The sequence below is a fragment of the Saccopteryx leptura genome, chromosome X (assembly GCF_036850995.1).
Source record: "Saccopteryx leptura isolate mSacLep1 chromosome X, mSacLep1_pri_phased_curated, whole genome shotgun sequence".
NCBI lineage: Eukaryota > Metazoa > Chordata > Mammalia > Chiroptera > Emballonuridae > Saccopteryx > Saccopteryx leptura.
The window spans coordinates 39997335-40019870 of NC_089516.1; the positions used below are offsets into that span (position 1 = coordinate 39997335).

General features: G+C 37.7%; 1 protein-coding gene across 13 annotated transcripts in view; it reads left to right on the forward strand.

The window, feature by feature from the left end:
- HUWE1 (HECT, UBA and WWE domain containing E3 ubiquitin protein ligase 1) overlaps positions 1-22536 on the forward strand; it is a 179977-nt gene that overhangs the window by 51197 nt on the left and 106244 nt on the right. For 12 of the 13 annotated variants that reach the window (XM_066357549.1, XM_066357554.1, XM_066357547.1 and 9 more), the window contains 10 exons: positions 14073-14135; positions 15838-15915; positions 16769-16816; positions 16899-16967; positions 17940-18039; positions 19313-19413; positions 20048-20198; positions 20335-20462; positions 21095-21235; positions 21444-21549. In XM_066357549.1, coding sequence (XP_066213646.1) covers positions 14073-14135; positions 15838-15915; positions 16769-16816; positions 16899-16967; positions 17940-18039; positions 19313-19413; positions 20048-20198; positions 20335-20462; positions 21095-21235; positions 21444-21549 — 985 coding nt within the window. The remainder of the gene's footprint in view (positions 1-14072; positions 14136-15837; positions 15916-16768; positions 16817-16898; positions 16968-17939; positions 18040-19312; positions 19414-20047; positions 20199-20334; positions 20463-21094; positions 21236-21443; positions 21550-22536) is intronic. The other variant, XM_066357553.1, reaches the window with a different exon arrangement.

The window sequence follows — 22536 nt, forward strand, 5'->3', positions numbered from 1 at the left end:
CTTTGTATTAAAAAGTAACTTAAGTAGCTTTGTATAGCTCTAAGTCATTTTCTATTAATGGCTACATAATATTCCACAGTTTGGATGTTCCATAATTCAACTATTTCCCGACTAATGCATATTTATTTTTTTCCTGTGATGGACAGTAGGTGCTCCATTAAACGGTCTTGTATATATGCCCTTACTTACTAATGCTTTTGATTCTGTGATTGAGTCCCAGAAATCTTCGTCTTACTTTAGTTGGCACTTAGTTGATGAGCAGTGAATTTGAGCATGTTTTATTTTTGGCAGTTAAAGTTTACTCTTGTAAATGATCAGTTCATACCTTTTGCCCATTATTTTTATTGGTTTAGTGTTTTTGAACTATAAAAACTACTGGAGCTATTAGTCCTTTGTCATCTTGTTACAAGTGTGTTTTCCCTCAATTTTTTTTCTTTATTGCATTTGTGTACATAGTGTTTTCAAAAATGGTTCAGAAAAATTATTTTATGGCTTTTAGAAAGTGTTAAATAGCATATTTTGGTCTTTATGAAAAATGACTTTGCATGTTGTATCTTTTCTCAAGGTAGTTTTTTAATGACTCAGTTACCGGTAATTAACCTTGACTGTGACTGCACTGACAGTGAATTTGAATAGTGATTAGTGAATTGCAAATGTAGGGGAAGTTCTCCAGGAAGACATGTTGAATCAGTTAAAAGCTAGTTTGGTTTTGCTAAGGTCTACTAGTATACAGGTTCTCAAAACTTGAGCATGCACCAGAATCACTTGATTAAAGCATGGATTGATCGGCCTTCCCTGCTCACGCTCCTTTACCACCAGTTTTTGGTTCAGTAGGCCTGAGAATGCACATTGCTAACAAGTTTTCAGGTGATAGTAAGGCTGCTGGTCTAAGAACCACACTTTGAGAACCACTTGTCTAGTCTATCCTATTGGATAAAGTTAGAGAATTTTAACATTCTTATATAGTTCCATCTCAAAGAACATCAGGTTCTTTTCCTGATGTCTGAATACTTACTCATTTTTTTTAGCAAATCCCATCTAATACGGTCGTGTCAAATATGCCTTTCTGGCACAGTTAATGTAATAGTTATATTTATTAGGTGTCTCTCAATTACCAGGATCTATGGTAACATTATTTGGGTATAGGTGAGGACAGTAAGACTCAGAAGTTACATTATTTTGGGTGAAAGGCAGTGGGCTTTTTGTACCTTCTAAAATATAAAATGTAATATCTACTGTTTCTGTCTTAACTATTTGGAGTTGCTTGAGTATGGTTTTTATTCACAATCTGGTGTCATCCTGAGACCTAGCTCCTGAATCCACACTCAAGTCTCCCAGTTGATAACATTCAAGAAGTATATGACGAACCCTGTACTGAACATAGTATAAAACATGTTCTCTTCTTTAAAAAGTTCATACAGTCATTAATAAAGCAGATTATGTGTGTAGTAAAAAAGACAACTAGAAATTTTGAGTGGTTCTAATAAGTACCCTAGAATCTTAAACATTCCATAGCTTTATCTTGGCTACAAAGCAAAATGTACAGAAGAAAATTTATCATAATTATGTGTGTACTCTTAACATTTTAGTACACTTCTTTAGTATTTATTTTATGCATTTCTTTACATAGTTGAATGCATGTGGTATATATATTTTTATATCTTATTTACTAACATCAGTGTTATTCCATATTAATAACTTTACATAATTTTGTAAGAAATATTTATTTCCATATAACATAATGGTAATATCTCATAAATGTCACGACATTCACAGACTTTTTTGTGTGTGTGTGACAGAGAGGGACAGACAGAGACAGACGGACAGGAAGGGAGAGAGATGAGAAGCATCAATTCTTTTTTGTGGCTCCTTAGTCTCCTTAGTTGTTCATTGATTGCTTTCTCATATGTGCTTTAACCCGGAGGCTGCAGCAGAAAAGTGACCCTTTGCTCAGCCAGCAACCTCGGCCTCAAGCCAGCAACCTTTGGGCTCAAGCCAGCGACATGTGGTCATGTTTATGATCCCATGCTCAAGCCAGAGGAGCCCTCGCTCAAGCCGGCGACCTTGGGGTTTCAAACATGGATCCTCTGCATCCCAGTCTGATGCTCTGTCCACTGTGCAACCACCTGGTCAAGCTATCACAGATTTTTTATGAATCAAGTTTGGCTTGAACATGTTCTTTTAAGGGTCCCAGCTTTTTCAAATGAGAGGCAGGGAGGCACAGACAGACTTTCGCATGCGTACTGAACAGGATCCGCCCGGCAGGCCCCCTACAAGGTGATGCTCTGCCCATCTGGGGCTGCTGCTCCATTGATCGCCAACTGAGCTATTTCAGTGCCTGAGGTGAGGCCATAGAGCTATCCACAGCACCCAGGCCAACATACTTAAACCATTCAAGCCATGGCTGCGGGAGGAGAGGAAAAAGAGGAGGGGCAAGGGTGGAGAAGCAGATGGTCACTTCTGTGTGCCCTGACCAGGAATCAAACCAAGGATTTCTACACACCAGGCCAATGCTCTACTGCTAAGCCAACTGGACAGGTCTCACAACTTTCTAATTATAGGTGCTTGATTTTTATATCACAAAAATTAGAAAAAGATTTTGTGGTGACAGTAATAGTAGTAGAGTATTCTAAAACAATTTTGACAACAGAAGAAATGGAAGTTGTGAAGATGTGTGTCTTAAGCTTATTCTACCTTGCAAATTCAGGTCCTTGGATTTAATTACCTTTTAAATTATCCAGCTTTAATTACCTTTTCTATTATGTGGATATTACTTTATCCTCATGGTTTTCATCAAATTCCATGTTTCTTCACTGAAGTCATGGGAATAGCCAAGACAATGCTGAAAATGTAATGAGGAAGTACTTTTCCTATTAAATTTTCCTATTTCATTCATTTTTTTATGAAGCTGTATCAGTTAAAATAGTGTGACAATAGCAGTGAAATTGACCAGTTGAAAGTTTCCAGAAACAGACACAACACATAAAAGTCAAATTTATAGTACAGATGGCATTTCAAATTAGTAGTAAAAGAAAAATTATTGAATAAATGATATTTTAACAACTGGCTAGCTATTTGCAGGTTAATTAAGGTAGATCTTACCTCATCAGAGTAAAATTAAGATGTATAGAGAGTTGAATGTTAAAAGCAGGAAGTTAAAGCATTGAAAGAAAGTATAACTACATATTTTTATGTTGTTTGAGGTGAGCAAGGACTTTTCAGAAATGAAGCTAATACCATCAAAGAAGAAATTAATATTATATCCTTCTGCATGTGAATATTTTAAATACTGTCACATTATGCCATTATTCATTATCTCAGTTTATGTAATATTTCTCATATTGCCATAGTGAATAATTCATTGATACTTGGCCATATTTAGTAACAGATTATTTTTATTATGTTCTTAATGAATGTAGGATTTTATATTTGATACATTCTTGTCTCATTTAATCTTCAGAAAGATGCTACAGGCATCATCTCAATTTTGTACATAGGCTCATTTTTGAGGTAAAAATCAAAGAAATCAAATAACTTCTTCTGAGTGTCATTGAAGAGAAACTTAATAGTCAGCTGTCAGATCTTTGCCTTTTCACTGGTTCCCCCTATCTGAATGTACATTTAAAAAGAAAGAGCAAGAGAAAGCGTGAACATGTTCTTGGTCAGTCTAGTTAAACTTTTTTGTTGGAGGGGAAGATTAGAAGCATCAGCTCATGGTTGCGGTGCTTGAATTGTTCATCGATTGCTTCTCATATGTGCCTTGACTGGTGGGAGCTCTAGCCAAGCCTGCAACCCTGCACTCAAGCCAGATGAGCCTGTGCTCAAGCCGGCAACCTTGGGGTTTCAAACCTGGGTCCTCTGCGTCCAGTCCGATGCTGCCCTGCCCTCCTCCTATTTTCTGTTTCATGTATCTCTCCTCTAATTTTTACTATTTGCTTCTTTCTGTTTGAGTTTAGTTTGCTCTTATTTTTCTAATTTCTTAAGATGGAAGGTTAGGTTACTACTGATTTGAAGTCTTTCTTTCTTAAATATAGGCAATTATAGCTATAAATTTCCCTCCAAGCACTGCTCTCTTTGTATCCCATGAGTTTTTGTATATTGTCTTCTCATTTTCTTTAATCAGAATTTTTTTAATTCTGTTGTGATTTATTTTTTTTACCCATTAGTTGTTACCCAGATTTTCTTCTGTGATGAGATTTCTAGTTTCTTTCCATTACCGTTAAAGGAGATACATTGTATGATTTTATTCTTTATAAATTTCTTTGATTTTGTGGCCTAGCATATGGTCTGTCTGGGAAAATGTTTTATATGTACTTTAAAAGAGTGTGTATTCTGCTGTTGTAGAATAGATCGTTTTATATATGTATGTGTGTGTGTGTGTATATATCTGTTAGGTATAGTTGATTTAATGTTCAGGTCTTCTATTTTTTATTTCTCCTTTCTCTAGTTATTAATGTTTGCCCTGTGGATTATGACTAACATCTCAATTAATGAAGTTAGTTCAGTTAAAACCAACTTAGTTATAATAGTAGACCAAAACTTGGCTCTGTATAGCTATATCCTCTTCCACTTTATGTTGTTTTCACAAATTGCATCTGTATACATTGTGTGCTTGTAAACATAGATGTATCATTAGTACTTTATATATTTATTTTAAATACAGAAAAAAAGGAATACACACCAAAAAGTGCATTAATGCTGACTTATATTTTTATCTATGTACATAGTTACTAGTGTTCTTCATATGCAGTCATGTTACTAGTGTTTCATGCCCTATCTTTTCAGCCTGAAAGTCTCCCTTTAACATTTCTTCTGGCAGGTCTACTAGCAGCAAGCTCCCTCAGCCTATATCTGGGAATGTCTTGATTTCTCCTACATTTTTGAAGAGTTGTTGTGTCAGATACAGAATTCTTGATTGGCAGTTCTTTTCTTTTAGCACTTTGAATATATCTTCCCTCCATGGTTTCTGATGAGAAACTAGCTGTTAATCTTATGAAGGAACCCTTGTACACAAGTCATTTTTCTTTTGCCACTTTCAAGATCTCTTTTTGTCTAGACCTTTGACAGTTTTATTATATGGTACATTTCTATGGGTCTCTGTAGATTTATCCTATTAGAGTTCATAGAGCTTAAATTTGTAGATTTGTGTTTTTTATCAAATTTGAGACATTTTTGGTCATTATTTCCTTAAATAATCTCTCTTCCCCTTTTTCCCTCTCCTACTACTGTTCATTACGCATATGTTGGTACACTGGTGGAATCCCAGAGATATGTTAGGCTTTATTTACTGTTTTATTTTTCTTTCTACTTTTCAGACTAGGTAATCTCAATTGATTTATCTTTAAGTTCATTGAATCTTCCTTTTTTCAGTATTTATCTTTTAATATACTACAGTTCATATTTTTATAAAAGTTATGCATACTCAGTTTAGAAAATTAAGAAAATACAGAAAATTGTGAAGAAAATAACATTAATCCTCAGCCACTATGTAGAAGAACATAACTGTTAACGTTTCATATGCCTCTTCCTCCTCATCAACATACGATATTTTTCCCCATAGTATTAAATATTCTTGAAAATACCATTTTTTAAAAAGTGGACAATAATCTTAGCTTCTAATCCACCCTCCTGGTCCTCCTGAGTTTCCGTGATTGCCCTTCTATATCTATTTGGTGCTTCATCCTCTGCTCAGTGACTCAGGGCACCACCCCAGGCTCTCTGATCCAGCTACATTCTGCCTAGGTGATCTCATCTAATTTTTTATGGTTTTAAGGACCTCTAGCTCCCCAAATTGTGTCTGTTTTACTTGAATTTCAAACTTGCCTTCCCTAAGTCCCTATTTATCTAATTAGACACCTTAGTTATGAGCATACTTTTCACCTAACCTCCCATTTTTTCCCCAGGTTCAGTTTATTCCTGATACCTGGTGCACATACATTCCTGGACAGTGCCTGGAAGTCTTAAGTGCCACAAGCTCAGTGAAGTTTTCCCTACCATCCTAATTTAAAATTGGAACACCCTCCACACTCTATAACCCTTTATGCTTTATCTTCCTTTGCAGCACATATTACCATCTGACATTCTATAGGTTCATTGTTTCATTCTTCTTGCTTATATTTGCTGTTAAACCACTCTAGTAAACTTTTCATTTCTGTATTGTGCTTTTCAGCTTTAGAATTTTTATTTGCTTTAATTTTTAGATTTTACTTATTCACATTAGAGAAGGGAGAGAGAGAAGGGAGGAACAGGAAGCATCAACTCCCATATGTGCTTTGACTGGGCAAGCCTGGGGTTTCAAACTGGTGACCTCAGCATTCCAGGTTGACGCTTTATCCACTGCGCCACCACAGGCCAGGCTGCTTTCCTTTTTATAATCTCTCTTTATTGATATTTTTTATTTGATAAGACATCATTCTCATGGATTCCTTTAATTCTTTGTATATGTTTCTCTTTAATACTTTGAACATACTTAAAATAGTTGACTTGAGTCTTGCCTATTAAGTGCACTGTCAGTGTCTGGACTTTTTCAGGAACAGTTTTTATTTTCAGTTTTCCAGTTTTATTGAGCTATAACTAGCATATAACGTGTAAGTATAAGGAGTACAACATGATATGATATACTACACATTGTGAAGTGATTACCACAATAAGATTAATGAATGCCTTTGTCAGCTCATAATTAACCATTTCCTTTTTGTGGTGAGAACATTTAGGATTTATTCTCAGCAACTTTGTGAACTATAATAACAGTATTGCTAGCTATATTCACCATATTGTATAAGATCTTCAGATCTTATAGCTGAAAGTTTGTACCCTTTGTCTAACATATCCTCATTTCTTCCAAACCCCAGCCACAGCTGACCACCATTCTACTGTTGCTATGAGTTCAACATTTTTAGATTCCACATATAAGTGATAACATACAGTAATGTCTTTATCTGACTTATTTCACTTAGTAAAATGCCCTAAAGGTCCATCCATATTGTCAGAAAAGGTGGGATTTCCTTCTTTCTTATGGCCAAATAATATTCCAATGTGTGTATACCATACCATTTTATCCATTCGTACATAGACAGCCAGGCTGCCTCCTTATCTTGGCTAATGTGAATAATATTGCAGTGAAGATAGGAATACATATTTTTTCTTTGATGTTCTGATTTCATTCCCTTTTTAATTTTTTTTTAGGAACCTTCATTTTGTTTTTCATGTAGCTATACCAATTTACATTCCGACCAACAGTATATAATCGCTTTCCTTTTCTTTAAACTTTAGCCGGTACTTATCTCTTTTTGATAGAAGCATCAGCTCATGGTTGTGTCACTTTTAGTTGTTCATTGATTGCTTCTCATATATGCCTTGACCGCAGGGCTGGGGAGACCCAAGCTGAGCCAGTGGCCCGCCCTCAAGTGGGCAGTCTCAGGGTTTCAAACCTGGGACCTGAGCATTCCAGTTTGATGCTCTATGCATTTCGTCACCACTAGTCAGGGCCAATTTCATTGTTTATGCACATAGTTTTTCTAGTACCATATATAAAAGGGATCATGCTTTTCTCATTGATTATGCTTGGCTTCCTTTCAAATATTAGTTGACCGTAGATGTGAGGGTTTATTGGTCTGTGTACCTTGATCTTGACACACGAGCACTTTAAATCACAAGCAATTTGAGAGACAAGCAGTCACTCACAGGACCTTTTTGCTATAAGTCATGAGCAGATATTTGAATCACTAGCTTCTGCCACCCTCCACTAGATGGCCTGCCAAACGTTCTCAAAAGGAGGAATAAATTAATTTCCATGAAAAGATTTTTGTTGAAACGGCCTCTAAGTGAAAGCAAGGAAAGTGTGGCAAAAATGCCAAAAGTCAGGAAGAAAATGATTGTTGGGCAAAGGAATTTGTAAAATTTGTATTTTCTGAGTTTGCTCACTTTTATTGTTAAAAATGGCGCTGGGCAGCTGTCTGTGAAATTGCTAATTAACTTCCTGCTTGGGAAGGGCCGTTATGCTAATGTCTCCTCCCTCCTCCACCAGCATCTTTGCCTGACATTGACAGTAAATACACTTCATAAACCGGTTCACTTCTTTACATTCTCTCTTATTATGTATATATATGTATATGTATTTGTTATTTATAAAGTACATTTTCTTATTTAAAAGCATGTAAAGCAAAAAATTTGTGTGGTTTTTGGGGGCTGGAACAGATTAATTGCATTTTCATTAATTTAAATGGGGAAATTTGATTTGACACATGAGCAAATTGAGTCACAAGCTTGGCCATGAAATAAATTAAATGTGTGTCAAGCTGCAGGGGTCCCCAAACTTTTTACACAGTGGGCCAGTTCACTGTCCCTCAGATCAGTGGAGGGCTGCCACATACAGGGCTCCTCTCACTGACCACCAATGAAAGAGGTGCCCCTTCTGGAAGTGCGGTGGGGCCGGATAAATGGCCTCAGGGGGCCGTAGTTTGGGGACGCCTGTACTGTAAAGGTACCGCTGTACCATGCTCTTTTGATTACTGTGGCTTTGTAACTGTTTGAAATCAGGAAGTGTGATGCCTACCTTTAGCTTTGTTCTTTCTCAGAATTGCTTTCTATCTCTGAAAAATGTCATAAATTTTTATAGTGATTACAATGAATTGTAATAATCATAGTATGGACAGCCATGGGTAATATGGACAAAGTATTTTGCTGGTTTGATACATTATAAATGCGCTTATTTTCTTTTTTTTCACATAGCTCATTGTTAGTGTATAGATATATGACTGATGACTGTGTATTGATTTTGTATCCTGCAACTTGACTGAATTTATTAGTTCTAACAGTTTTTTGGTAGAGTCTTTAGGGCTTTATATGCATGATCATATCATTTGCAGAGAGACAGTTGTACTTAATTCCTTTCCACAGTAGATGCTTTCTTTTTTTTTTTTTTTTTTTTTTTTTTTGCCTAATTACTCTGGCTACTTCTAATACTATGTTGAATAGGAGTGGTAAGAGTGGGTATCTTTGTCTTATTCCTAATCTTAGAGGGAAAGCTTTCAACCTTTCACTGTTGAGTATGATATCAGTTGTAGACTTGTCATACGTGGCTTTAATTATGTTGGTGTGTGTCATTTTTACACACACCCCTTTTTTAGTTTTTATCATGAAACCATATTGAATTTTGTTAAATGCCTTCTACATGTCTGTTGGGATGATCACGATTTTTGTCACTCATTCAAATGTGGTGTGTATCACGTTTATTGATTTGCTTATGTTGAATTATCCCTGCATTTCAGGGACAAATCCTACTTGATCATGGTGTGTGATCCTTTAAATTTCCTGTTTAATTCAGTTTGCTAGTTTTGATGATTGTTTTTACATCTTGTGTTCATCAGGGATATTGTCTTGTAGTTTTCTTTTCTTGTAGTATCCTTTCTAGCTTTGGTATCATAGTACTTCTGGCCTCATAAAATGAGCTTGAAAGTATTCCCTCCTCTTCAGTGTTTTGGTAAGAACTTGAAAAGACTTGGTATTAATTCTTCTGTAAATGTGTGGTAGAATTCTCTAGGAAAACTATCTGGTCCAGTGCTTTTCTTTGTTGGGTGTATTTTGTTGACTGATTCAATCTCCTTGTTATTGGTTTATTTATAATTTTCTGTTTCTTCATGATTTAGTCTTGGTAGGTTATATGTTTCTAGGAATTTATCCAGTTCTAGTTTGCTGGCATTTTGTTACCCAATTTGTGAGCAATTTATTTATAGTTGTCTCTTAGAAACTTTTGTATATCTTTGATATCAGTTGTAATATCTTCTCGTTGTTTCTCATTTTATTTGACTTTATTCTTTTTTTCTTAGTCTAGCTAATTTTACCTATTTTATCTCCCCCCCAAAAAAAAACCCGCTCTTACTTTCATTGATCTTTTCTGCTTTTATGGTCTCTATTTCATTTATTTCTGCTCTGATCTTTGTTGTTTTATAACTTCTAACTTTGGTCTTTGATCTTTTTCTAGTTCCTTCATATGTAGAGTTGGGTTGTTTATTTGAAGTCTTTCTTGTTTGTTAATGTAGGCATTTATTCCTGTAAAATTTCTCTTAGAATTGCTTTTGGTGCATCCTATACATTTGGTATATCGTATTTCCATTTTCATTTGTCTCAAGATGTCTTTTAAGTTCCCTTTTGATTTCTTCCTTAGACCCATTGATTGTTTAAGAGTGTATTGTTTAATTTACACATTTGAATTTTCCAATTTTTCTGGTTTTATAACATTGTGATCAGGAAAGGTACTTTGTGTGTTTTGGTCTTCTTAAACTACCTGAGACTTGATTTGTGACCTATCACATAATGTATCCAGGGAAATGTTCCATGTCCATTTGAGAAGGGTGTGTATTCTGCTCCTGCTGGATGAAATATTCTGTATATGCATCATAGGTCCATTGGTGTAAAATATTGTTCATGTCTTCTGTTTCCTTACTGATTTTCTGTCTGCTCAATTTATCCATTATTGAAAGTTGAGGTGGCCAGTGGCTCAGTGGATAGAGCATCGACCTGGCATATGGATGTCCCATGTTCAATTCCCAGTCAGAGCACACAGGAGAAGCAGCCATCTGCTTCTCTTCCCTCCCTCTTTCCCCTTCTCTTCCTCTTCCTCTTCCTCTCCTGCAGCCAGTGGCTCAATTTGTTTGAGTATGGCCCCCAGGCACTAAGGATAGCTGGATTGATCTGAGTGCTTTGGCCTCAGGAGCTAAATAAAAATAGCTCTGTACTGGGGCATTGGCCTCAGAGAGGGTTGTTGGGTAGATCCCCATCAGGGCGCATTAGGAGTCTGCCTCACTGTCTCCTCTCCTCTTACCTTAAAAAAAATACTTTAGGAAGTTGAAGTATCGACATTCCCCACTATTGTATTGTCTGTTTCTTTATTGAAATCTGTTAGTATTTGCCTGATAATATTTAGGAGTTCCACTGTTGGCTGCATACATATTTGCAATTGTTATAAGCTTGTGATGAATTGACCCTTTTATCATTGAAATAATGATACTTTGTTGTTACAGCTGTTGGTTAAAAGTCTATTTTGTCTAAGTGTAGCTACCCCTGATCTCTGTTTCCACTTGCATAGAATGTCATTTTCCATCAGTTTCCATCTGAATCAATTTTATAATTCTTTTTCTATGTGTGGTCATTTACTTTGACATGTATGTGTCCTTAAAGTGGAAATATTGTAATTTGCTTGTAGGCAGCATATAGTTTGGTCTTGTTTTTTTATCCATCCAATCACTATGCCTTTTGACTGGAAAGGCAACTCACCTACATTTAGAGTAATTATTGATTGGCATGGCCTTAGTAATGCCATCTTATTAATAGTTTTGTAGCTGTTTTGTAGTTCCCTTGTCCTTTTTTCCTGCCTTTCTAAGTGAATTGATGGTTTTACATAGTAATAAGCTTTTTTTTTTTTTTTTTAAATGAGAGAGAGAGAGAGAGACGGACAGCAGGGGACAGACAGGAAGGGAGAGAGGAGAGGTATCAGTTCTTTGTTTTGTACCTTAGTTGTTCATTGATTGCTTTCTCATAGATTTTCCTTGACCTGGGGGAGGAGGGTGCCCCAATTGGAGCCAGTGACCCCTTGCCATTACTCCTCAGTGTCCCAGGCTGATACTCCATCCACTGCTCCACCGCCTGGTCAAGCTATAGCAGGGGTCAGGAACCTATGGCTCGCAAGCCAGATGTGGCTCTTTTGATGACTGCATCTGGCTTGCAGACAAATCTTTAGTAAAAAAAAATGTTAAAAATATAAAACATTCTCATGTATTACAATCCATTCATTTCCTACCACTCATGTTCATGGTTGCGGGTGGCTGGAGCCAATCACAGCTGTCCTCCGGGATAACACCAAATTTTTATTGGATAATGCATAACGTACACAGGTCGTTGTATGGCTCTCACGGAATTACATTTTAAAATATGTGGTGTTCATGGCTCTCTCAGCCAAAAAGGTTCCTGACCCCTGAGCTATAGTAACATGCTTTATTTCCCTTCTCTTTATCTTTTGTGCATGTAATCTAGGTTTTTGTGATTACCATGAGCCGTAAAAGAAACTGTTATATCTATAACAACTTAGTTTTGATTACATACAAAACTCTACCCTCTCTATATACTTATTCTCCATTTTATGTTTCTGGTGTCATAATTCTTTTTTCATTGTGAATTCATTAACATATTTTAGCTCATATTATTTTTAATTCTTTTGTCCTTTCACTTTTATTACCCATGGTTGATTGTTTAAGGCATGGGCTTCTCCAACGGCTGTGTGTGGGTATAGCCAGTTTACAGGCCAGTGCAGGTTCCACAGCTCAGACCACCCTGGTTCTTTTGGAATATGAAGCTGGATTCCATAGCTTATGCAAAGGCACTTTTGTTTAGATAGATGCCAAATTGTTGTGGTGGTAGGGAGCAAGAAACATCTTTTTGTTTGTTTGTTTGTATTTTTCTGAAGTGAGAAGTGGTGAGGCAGACAGACTCCTGCATGCACCCAACTGGGATCCCCCCAGCATACCCACCAGGGGGCGATGCTCTGCCTGTCTGGGCCATTGTTCTGATGCTACCGGAACCATTCTAGCACCTGAGGCAGAGGCCACGGAGCCATCCTCAGTGCCCTGGCCAACTTTGCTCCAATGAAGCCTTGGTTGCGGAAGGGGAAGAGGAAGAGAGAGACAGAGAGAAAGCAGAGGAGGAAGGGTGGAGAAACAGCTGGGTACTTCTCCTGTATGCCTTGGCCAGGAATTGAACCTGGGGCTTCCACAGGCCGGGCCAACACTCTACTGCTGAGCCAATCGGCCAGGGCCAAGAAACATCTTAATTAGCCATCTTGCTTATGTTTCTTCGTGTTGCTATAATTTATTTTTTTACTATTATAATGTGGTCACTCGGAAAATCTGATTCTCAGCCTTTCCCAGAGTTTGTTGTCATGGTTTGTTGTGTGTTTGGACTTTTTCTGAACGATTTTATAATTTTGCACATGTGTATGTGTGTGTGTGGTCATTGAAGTCTCTGTTCTATTAGCTTAGTGGTCAGCTAGTGATTTGCCTTAAACATCTAAAACCAAAAAAAATTTTCCAGTTTTTGCAGGGGGTTCTCTATGTATTTTGATGTCTTCAATGTTAATACTCAGTATCTTTAATACTGGACTACAAGTTTACAACTCTGCCATAGTGTTCACTCATGGCTCATGCAGAACCTGGTGGTCAGCCAGAGATGTTTGAATGTGGACCTTCTCAGATCTTTTCTGGGAATGTGCCTAGTCTTGGCCTTCTAGATTTCCAGGAATTCAAATCCCTAATTCCCCAAAGCATTTCACTCCCCAGATTTTCTTCTGAAGCTTTCAGTTTCTTATTTATCCCAATTCTATGTCTTGCAAGGACTAATGCATTTATTCTTGAATATTTTCAACAAATGCCCAGTTCACCCTTGGAAGAGTTCCAAATTAGGCAAAAAAACAAAAAATGATTGTTAGGTCAAATAAACCCTTTTAAAAATGCAAGCTAGCTATTAAGAAAGATCATATGGCTGTAATTTTGGGTTGGAAGTCAATATGGTGTACAGTTGAGCCATTCCTCTCCCATTACTGTAGGGACTTATACTTGTTAATGAGTTCTTAAGACTTTGTGGCAGCAGAAGTTACAATAGTGGTGAGTAATGCAGAATCTTCTGCTTTGCAACTTGCCTCATGTCCAAAATTGAGGAACTGGAGCGTGTGATTTTACCCTTGTGAGGGAAGTGAGCAGGCTGAGTACAATATTGAAGGCCTGATGGGACACAATATACCTGTCAGCAAGCATGACAGCAGGCATGTAGAATGCAATTGCTTGCAATAGCCGCTTATGTTCTACCCAGAAACATCCTCACAGGACAGTGAAATTAATCTCATGGGAGAAATTACTTTTAGGCAGACCATCTTGCCTTGCTTTTATTTGCTCCCTCTTTTCATTTGACTTTCACATTATCTGTCTTTTCAACACTGTGTTCCAGACAACCACATATTCTTTAAATATTTTATATACAAGGCTACCTTAAGCACTGTTTGAACACTGTCTTTTTCATTTTCCAAGAGCTGGGGTGGAAAGGAGAATGGCTTCGGACTTGCAGAATGTTGCAGAGACTTGCATATGATGGTAAGTCACTCTTTGGGATGTGGGTATCTTTTGGCAGAGCTGTGTATGATCTCTTTTTGAGCCTTACTTTACAATGAATAAATGGTATGTAAACTTGCCACTTCACATCAGGATTTTTGAGGAATCTAAGATCAATTGAGACATAGTACACCTTGTCTGCAAATGCTTGAGCTCTAAATGTACTGGCAGTAGATGAAGAAGCTCAGAAGCAAAGTGGATGTTCATAGCCAGCTCTCGAGCTGCATTGGGTGAATCAGCTCGAAACTGATGAAAATATCAGAAAGTGCATTTGCTTGCATTCTCTCTCACTGGAGCTGTCAGGAACTCTTGACAGTATGGCATAGTTTCAGAATGGCTAAAGAATAGTTCCACCATTACGGTGAAGAACTGAAAATGTTCTGTGTGCTTTTTATGTTTCCCCTCATGCACTGGCCTTCTTAAACCTTTTATTCATGCTTAGGTTAGGAGTTCAGGCCATCTCCCCTCTGCTTTGATATGTTACTGTGGAACCACAAGGCACAACTGGTTTTGTTAAAACAATTCTGTGCCAAGAAGCAACTATTATTTTTCAGCAGATGTATTTCTTTTGTCAGTTTGTCGTGTATAGGACAATGGCTGTGATGAAATTGAGTGAATTTTAGCAAGCCTTTTTTCCCCTGGCAGAAGCTTTTTTCTGGTCACAGAAAATGACAAATTAGGACAAATTACTTTCCCATCCTAGCTGGTTTACTTTATTAAGTGTGCATTATATTAATGGATATTGGATAATATGGGAGGTGAGTGTTGTCTGTTTAATAATCGAAGCTACATAAATCTTAAAAGGGTATTTAGTTTGGAGTTTTCATCTTGAAGTTTAGTTGGTTAATTCTGAGCCTCCTTATGTATAAGAAACATGGTGTTTTACCTGTTTTGGTCCCAGCTTGTGTTAAGAAATCACACATCTTTTTATTTATTGATACTGTGTATTTGGCATGTTATTGAGACTTTGAAAAATATCTGTACTTTAAAAGGAAGTAATATATAGACATGTTAAAAATTCTAAGAGCATAAATGGGTATACAATAATTCTCCATCCCCAGAGGCAACCACTGCCACTGGTTTATTTCAAGGATCAAGGATACATTTTAATGGGCGTGTGATTGCAGTCTTACTTTGTTTTTCATGTTGCTTTTCTAGAGTTAAAGAGGATTTGTTGTCAGGTTCTGGATTATATTGAGTTGGTATCTGTGTGTGCAGAAAAGCAGGTATGGAAGGGAGTTTATGAAGAATTGTGAAGGTGTACCTGTGAGGCATACTTTGAATAAAATATTTCAGAAGGCGATGATACAACACTAAGATTTCCATAAGAATTTTTCCCCCATTCTCGAGCTGGTGCCTAGACCCTTGTATTTGTCTTTATCTTTTATTGGATTTTTATTCATTACTGCTTAGCAGACTTGTCCCTCTTAGCTACAGTCCAAATTGATTTCTTGAAAGAAAGGGCAACTGGGTAAATAAATACGAAATTTTGGAGCTCTGGGCTCCATCATCCTGATTCTGTATTGTTATAAAACATCTGAGCTCTGCTAAGACAAGGAATGACAGCACTGTAGCTGCTGACTACATTGCTCATTCTGCTACCACAATAAGTTGCACAATGGCTAGGACTTTGAGGGAAGATTTGGGAGATGGTATCTGATACTTTCATGTGCTTTATACACAGAAATACCCACCCAGTGCAACTACACTACACTTTGAATTCTATGCAGACCCTGGGGCCGAGGTCAAAATCGAGAAAAGGGTGAGTCTCAATCAGACTTGTTCTGATAGAGTCTATGATCTGTAACTGGGGTTGACTTTTCTAGAACTCCTCAGTTAAATGAGGGAATGGTATCGAGTTACATTGCTGCCTTCCCAAGCTAAACATTCTCAAGAATAAGTGTTCATCATATGCCCAGCTCTGATAGGTTTGGATCTTAACGTTGGAGCTGCTAAAAGCAGGACTCCTTATATGGGGCACTGCTATAACTTGTATATTTTTCTCAGTCTCAGTTCCAACATGCAGTGTAGCAGTCTGGATAGTGACGGCTCGACTTTCTCTACTTAAGCCAGCCTTCAAGAAATCTATATATTGTTTACCAGGGTCCTGCTTCAATTATCTGGTCATTCCAATTTTTTGAGGAGATACTAAAATTCATTTTAGTTTAGAAGTGGCCTAGTGAATAAGATATTTTTTCATTTGCCTACTATATATATAATAAGAATAAATGAACTTTCTAGATTAATGGCGCCTTGAAAACAGCTCTAATGCATGTTTAAAGAGAAACCATTTTCATGGATTCAGTCTTTGCTCTGAATACAAAAGCTGTGGGGATTAAGACAAAGAAGGTTTAAGGGGAACAAGGAAGTATATGAAATATGTCTGGTTATGTGCATTATATTTTTATGTTACTGGTTTCAAAGAACCTTTCCTGAGAGTAGTCTGTATATAAAATGGGTGTTTTGGGAGACTCTAAACTGTTGATTTTAAGAGCATTCAGTCAGACTTCATTCTAGGGTAACATCTTGGTTTTCAGACAGCTCTTGCAGTCTAAATGACAGGGAAAGCTAAGGTATAATGACTCTTAACAACTCTTCTATCTTTTTAATTTCAGACAACTAGTAACACACTACATTATATTCACATAGAGCAACTTGACAAGGTAAGAGGTATCTTTGACTACTGACTATTTTCGTAACATTTGGTTTACTTTTTGTTCCTAACTATTTTATTTTCTAATGTAGATTTCAGAAAGTCCTTCTGAAATCATGGAATCTCTTACCAAAATGTACAGCATTCCTAAGGATAAGCAGGTATGATATGTTCTAAAATATCTAAAAGGTGTAGATGTTATTCATATGGAGTAATGATATGTGCTTGACTGAGAGACACCATAGCAGAAAGAATATAATCAGACCATGGACAAATTAGCCTCTGAAAGCCTTAGTTTCCTCATTTTTTTTTTTTTTTTTTTTTTTTTTGCATTTTTCTGAAGCTGGAAACAGAGAGAGACAGTCAGACAGACTCCCGCATGCGCCTGACCGGGATCCACTCAGCATGCCCACCAGGGGGCGACGCTCTGCCCACCAGGGGGCGATGCTCTGCCCCTCCGGGGCATCACTCTGCCGCGACCAGAGCCACTCTAGCGCCTGGGGCAGAGGCCAAGGAGCCATCCCCAGCGCCCGGGCCATCTTTGCTCCAATGAAGCCTTGCCTGCGGGAGGGGAAGAGAGAGACAGAGAGGAAGGAGGGGTGGGGGTGGAGAAGCAAATGGGCGCTTCTCCTATGTGCCCTGGCTGGGAATCGAACCCGGATCCCCCGCACGCCAGGCGGACGCTCTACCGCTGAGCCAACCAGCCAGGGCCTCCTCATTTTTTATGAGGCCAACACTTCCCTAGGTTTATATATGATAATGAGATAAGTGGTAGTAATAGTGCAACACTTTGGATACCAAAGAAGAAAACATTTAGTTGTGTTATTTTTTTCTACTCATTGTGATGTTGATAAAATACTTAATTTGGTTAATAACAATCAGAACTCTTGCCACATACCTCCATATTGGTGCCTATCAGTTTGCTTATGTTGGGGCAGTAGAATTCTGTATGGCTGTTTTCTCACTCATTTTGTCAGCTAACCTCTGAGTGGAACTGTTCTGTTTGGCACCTTACTTAACAAATAGCAACAGGAAACCATTTTATTAAATGGCTCAACAGGTATGATTTAGCCCTCAGAGAGTATAGTCACCTTTTCCGTTGATTTCCTAATTTAGGTGTCATGTCTCTACAGATGCTGTTATTTACACACATACGGCTGGCCCATGGCTTTTCTAATCACAGGAAGCGATTGCAAGCTGTTCAGGCAAGGCTGCATGCAATATCTATATTAGGTAAGAGAACACCACTGTAATTAACAGGTACCAGTTAAGCTATTTAGACTTATTTCCTTTGAACTTCATCTGTCTTTGTTGCTGTGAGGCTTATTGTAGTTACCTAGGTAGAAAGTTGAATTGTAAAATTGCCAGCATACCTGGTGTTCACCATATTCACCTCCTAAGCTCTTTAATGTTGGATCAGAAAGAGCATAGGGTTGTTTTTGATACACTACATGGGTTCAGTCTTGATTTCGATCTGTGTTGAGTATTCAGGTAGTTACCTCCCCGGCCCTCCTCTTGCCGTTTCATCTTCCTCTTCTGTGTCCTTCAGGAATGTAATTTCAAAGTAAGTCAGAAAATATTTGTTAAGTAGTCAATACTGTACATTTTACTTTTACTATAGGATGGTAGAGTACAAAGCACACTAGTTTTGGAATCAGTCCTGTTCTCTCACCCTAACTCTGCATATTACTAGCCACATGCTTATTTTCTTGGCTTTAGTTTCCTCATTTAATATTGGGACAATACTTATTTTATAAGCTGATATAAGAGTTAAACAGAAGTCTATAATGCACCTAGTACAGGCTAGGCACCTAGAAGGTATGAAATGGTATCTGCTATTAATATTGCAAGCTCTCATTGTTATTACTCATCTGCTCTTTTAAACTAGGAGTTCCTTGAAATGGAATTCCTACTCTTCTCTTTGTGGTCATACCTAGCATCATTTCTGATATGTTAGTGGGTGCTCAGGGAATGCTTGTTGAAAACTAAATGTGTTTAACCCCACTGGTTTGCACTTCCAGAGACTGATCCAGTATTGTCTTCATGTGGAGACTCGATGAAAGTGTATTACATGCATTCTCAAGTTTTACTCCAATGTTGTACAAGTTTCTGGCCTATTCTGCAATAGTCCATAAGTTCTGTTTACAGCTTGTGTATCCAGTGAAACGGAAGTATATATGAAGAGGCTAAAATGGAAGTCTATGTCCAAAGGCCAACAGAGTTTTCATATCAAGTAGTGATGTTATTAAATAGTAACTCTTCATTCTTTCATTCCAAAAATCCTTTGTCAAGACAACCGATACCATTAATAGCAGAATGTCAGTTGGCTGGATATTTAGAGCTTATGATTATGTTTGATCCATTCCTCTAGAATTCAGTGATTCTGTCCTCCAGTGCTGGTTAGAAGGGAATCCTATCCAGAGCCAGTAGGTGCCAAAATGTTTGTCATTGGGCAGTGGCTTGACCACTGCCTTCTTGCCTAAAGTGTTTATTTCTCCTTTTGCAGTGTATTCCAATGCCTTGCAGGAGTCAGCAAACAGTATCTTGTATAATGGGTTGATAGAGGAGTTGGTAGATGTCCTTCAGATAACAGATAAGCAGCTGATGGTAAGTGTTTATTAATATTCTCTTGTATATATTAGGCTAATACGTATTTACAGGGGGTCCTTGGGTTATGACCTTTTGAGTTTATCATGCCCACTCCCATAAAAACTTTAAAAAATTGAGATGTGAGTGTTTGGGCTTACACCATTAGTATCGTACTTATAGACAACGTGGGCAAACCAGCTTGATTGCGCATGGCAGAAGAATATGCAGTATTCTTTTTCTGTGGCTTAGCTGTGTTTTTATGTCCTAGATTATGATTTTACAACTGTGTTAGGATAGGTAAGTGACTTAGGCTAGGGTGTGTTTTGACTTACACCAAATTAGGGTTTACATCACTGTCGTAAGAATAGAACTGTGTTGTAACCCAAGAACCTCCTGTATTTGCCCCTTTGTATTTCCCAATAGTTTAGAATGAACCTCAAGAGGGGATCATGGCCCTTTTACTTCTTCCTCTGGATATTTAGCTGTAAAGTTAACAAATGCTGGATTTTCAGTGTTATTCTCATCGGAGTTCCATATCCACCAAGCAGTTACCAGTAGAATGACCTAAATTTTAGAGTTTTGGTTATTAGCAACTTGTTTTAGTCATTTACTTATTTAAAACACATACCATGTTTACCTTCTGTTTTCATAGGAGATTAAAGCTGCTTCTTTGAGAACATTAACATCAATTGTCCACTTGGAGAGAACTCCCAAGCTCAGCAGTATTATTGACTGTACTGGAACTGCATCCTATCATGGATTTTTGCCTGTACTTGTACGGAACTGTATCCAGGCCATGATTGGTAAATTTCGGTAGTTACTATTCTAGGCAACCAAAGGAATCCTACCCTTTGCTTGTCTTCCGTTTGTTTAACATCCTCCCAGCTTAACACCAATCTGAGCTTACTTTTTCTCTCCCTCTCCCAAACTCCTTTGTAGATCCTTCCATGGATCCTTACCCTCACCAGTTTGCCACTGCTCTCTTCTCTTTTTTATACCATCTGGCCAGCTACGACGCTGGTGGTGAAGCCTTGGTCTCCTGTGGAATGATGGAAGCCTTATTGAAGGTGCTCTACTTTTTAAAACATATATGTGTGCATATGTATATATATTTGTGGGAAAGTCATCTAAGAGAGGATGTAGTGTTGGAAGTTTGAAATGCTTCACAGTGAGAGCAAATAGCATAAGAAAGCTTAAGCAGAAAATGCTATAATTAATATTTATAGTTTAGCCTTCTAGTTGTCTCATTAACAACATCTAAGAGCAGCTATCTCCATTATTAAGAGTTGATCATAGCCCAGATGGTGTGATTATAGGCTCCAGAACTAGTCAAGGCATTGCCGCATCTTATTATGACCTTAGGCATGACACTGAATAAAATATATATATAAAGGTACTTTATAAGTTGTTCTGGTGTGTTTATAGGATTTACTAGTTATTGAGCATCATCAGCTTTTTCTCCTATTTTATTTAACCCTGAGAAGTAATTTATGCCCCCATTACCTCAGGGACTTGAGTCCCAAAAGTGATAGAGCTATATATATCATTTGGCAGGCACCAAAAATCAAACAAGTGTTTTTCTTCCTATACCATTGCTGCCTCCCTGACACCGTACAGTGCATGTTTCCAAAAGATTACATTATTTGCAACTTTGCGTCTTCATTTGATTGCTTTTGCCTCTTTTTTCTCTCCCTGATAGGTCATAAAGTTTCTTGGTGATGAACAGGACCAGATAACATTTGTTACCAGAGCTGTCAGAGTGGTTGACCTCATCACGAACCTGGATATGGCAGCTTTTCAATCGCATAGTGGACTTTCTATCTTCATTTATAGACTTGAGGTATTATTACACACAGAGCACTTTGCATAGACTTAACCCAATGTGACCTGAGCCTAGGAACTACCCTTATAATCCTAAAGAGCCATTTTATTCCTCTTCTGTTTTTTAAAACCAGTTTTGTAATTTTCATGTGACATTCTTTCATCTAATTATTTTTAATCCTTCATATATATGTAAGATTTTCTTACTACTTTTCCCTTGATCATAGCATGAAGTAGATTTGTGCCGAAAAGAATGTCCCTTTGTGATCAAGCCAAAGATCCAGAGACCCAGTACTACACAAGAAGGAGAAGAAATGGAAACTGATATGGATGGTAATTAATAGTTACTAAGTCAGTATTTTTGTGCTTGACATTTAGCTGTCATCCAACCCCAATTTTCATTCTCATAAATTCTAAAGTGCATAACTCACTTGTACACATTTTCAACCACAAAACAATGTTTTAAATCTCCCTCCACCCAAATGCATGGTTCATAATTGTAGTTCCAAAAATTTTTTTTAAAGTCTCCCAAAATAGCTTTCTTATAATTTAAGTTAATCTTAGCTTGATGACCCAGGTTGTCATTACACATATCTGTTACCATGCTTATAGTAAAGTTAGTAGAATTTATAATACTTTCTTTCTTAACACTAAATCTATAGCTTGCCTTTCCTCCCTTTCTTTATTCCGCGCTTAATTACCTATGTGAATTGCCGTTCCCTAGAAGCCGCTTTTTCCCAGTTTCTATCCCTAGTCTCTTATTGGGCAAACTTGTATTTGAGCTAATGGATGAAATCCCAGGGTGTTGATAAAAAATGTGCCATTTAAATTATGTGGTGTAGAGGACTATGTAAAGAATCAACTTTCATTATAAATCAGTGGTTATTAAAACTTTAGTAAGCATAGGAATAAATTGAAGTGCTTGCTGAAGATTTAGACCCTCATCTACAGTGTTCATGTAATTCATTAAGTTTGCAAATGAAGAGCAGGAAATGACATGTGTTTTTTTGTTTTGTTTTTTAAGTGAGAGGAGGGGAGATAGAGAGGCAGACTCCCACATGCACTCTGTCCTGGATATACCCGGCAGCCCTTGTCTGGGACCAATGTTCACAGCTGAGCTATTTTTAGTGCCTGAGGCGGAGGCTCCACAGAACCATCCTCAGTGCCTGGACCGACATGCTCTAATCAGTCCAGCCATGGCTGCGGAGGGAGGGAGAGAGAGAAAAAAGGAAGGGAGGGAGGGAGGGAGGAAGGAGAGAAAGAGAGAAAGGAAGGGGGAGAATGAAGCAGATGGTCGCTTCTCGTGTGTGCCCTGACTAG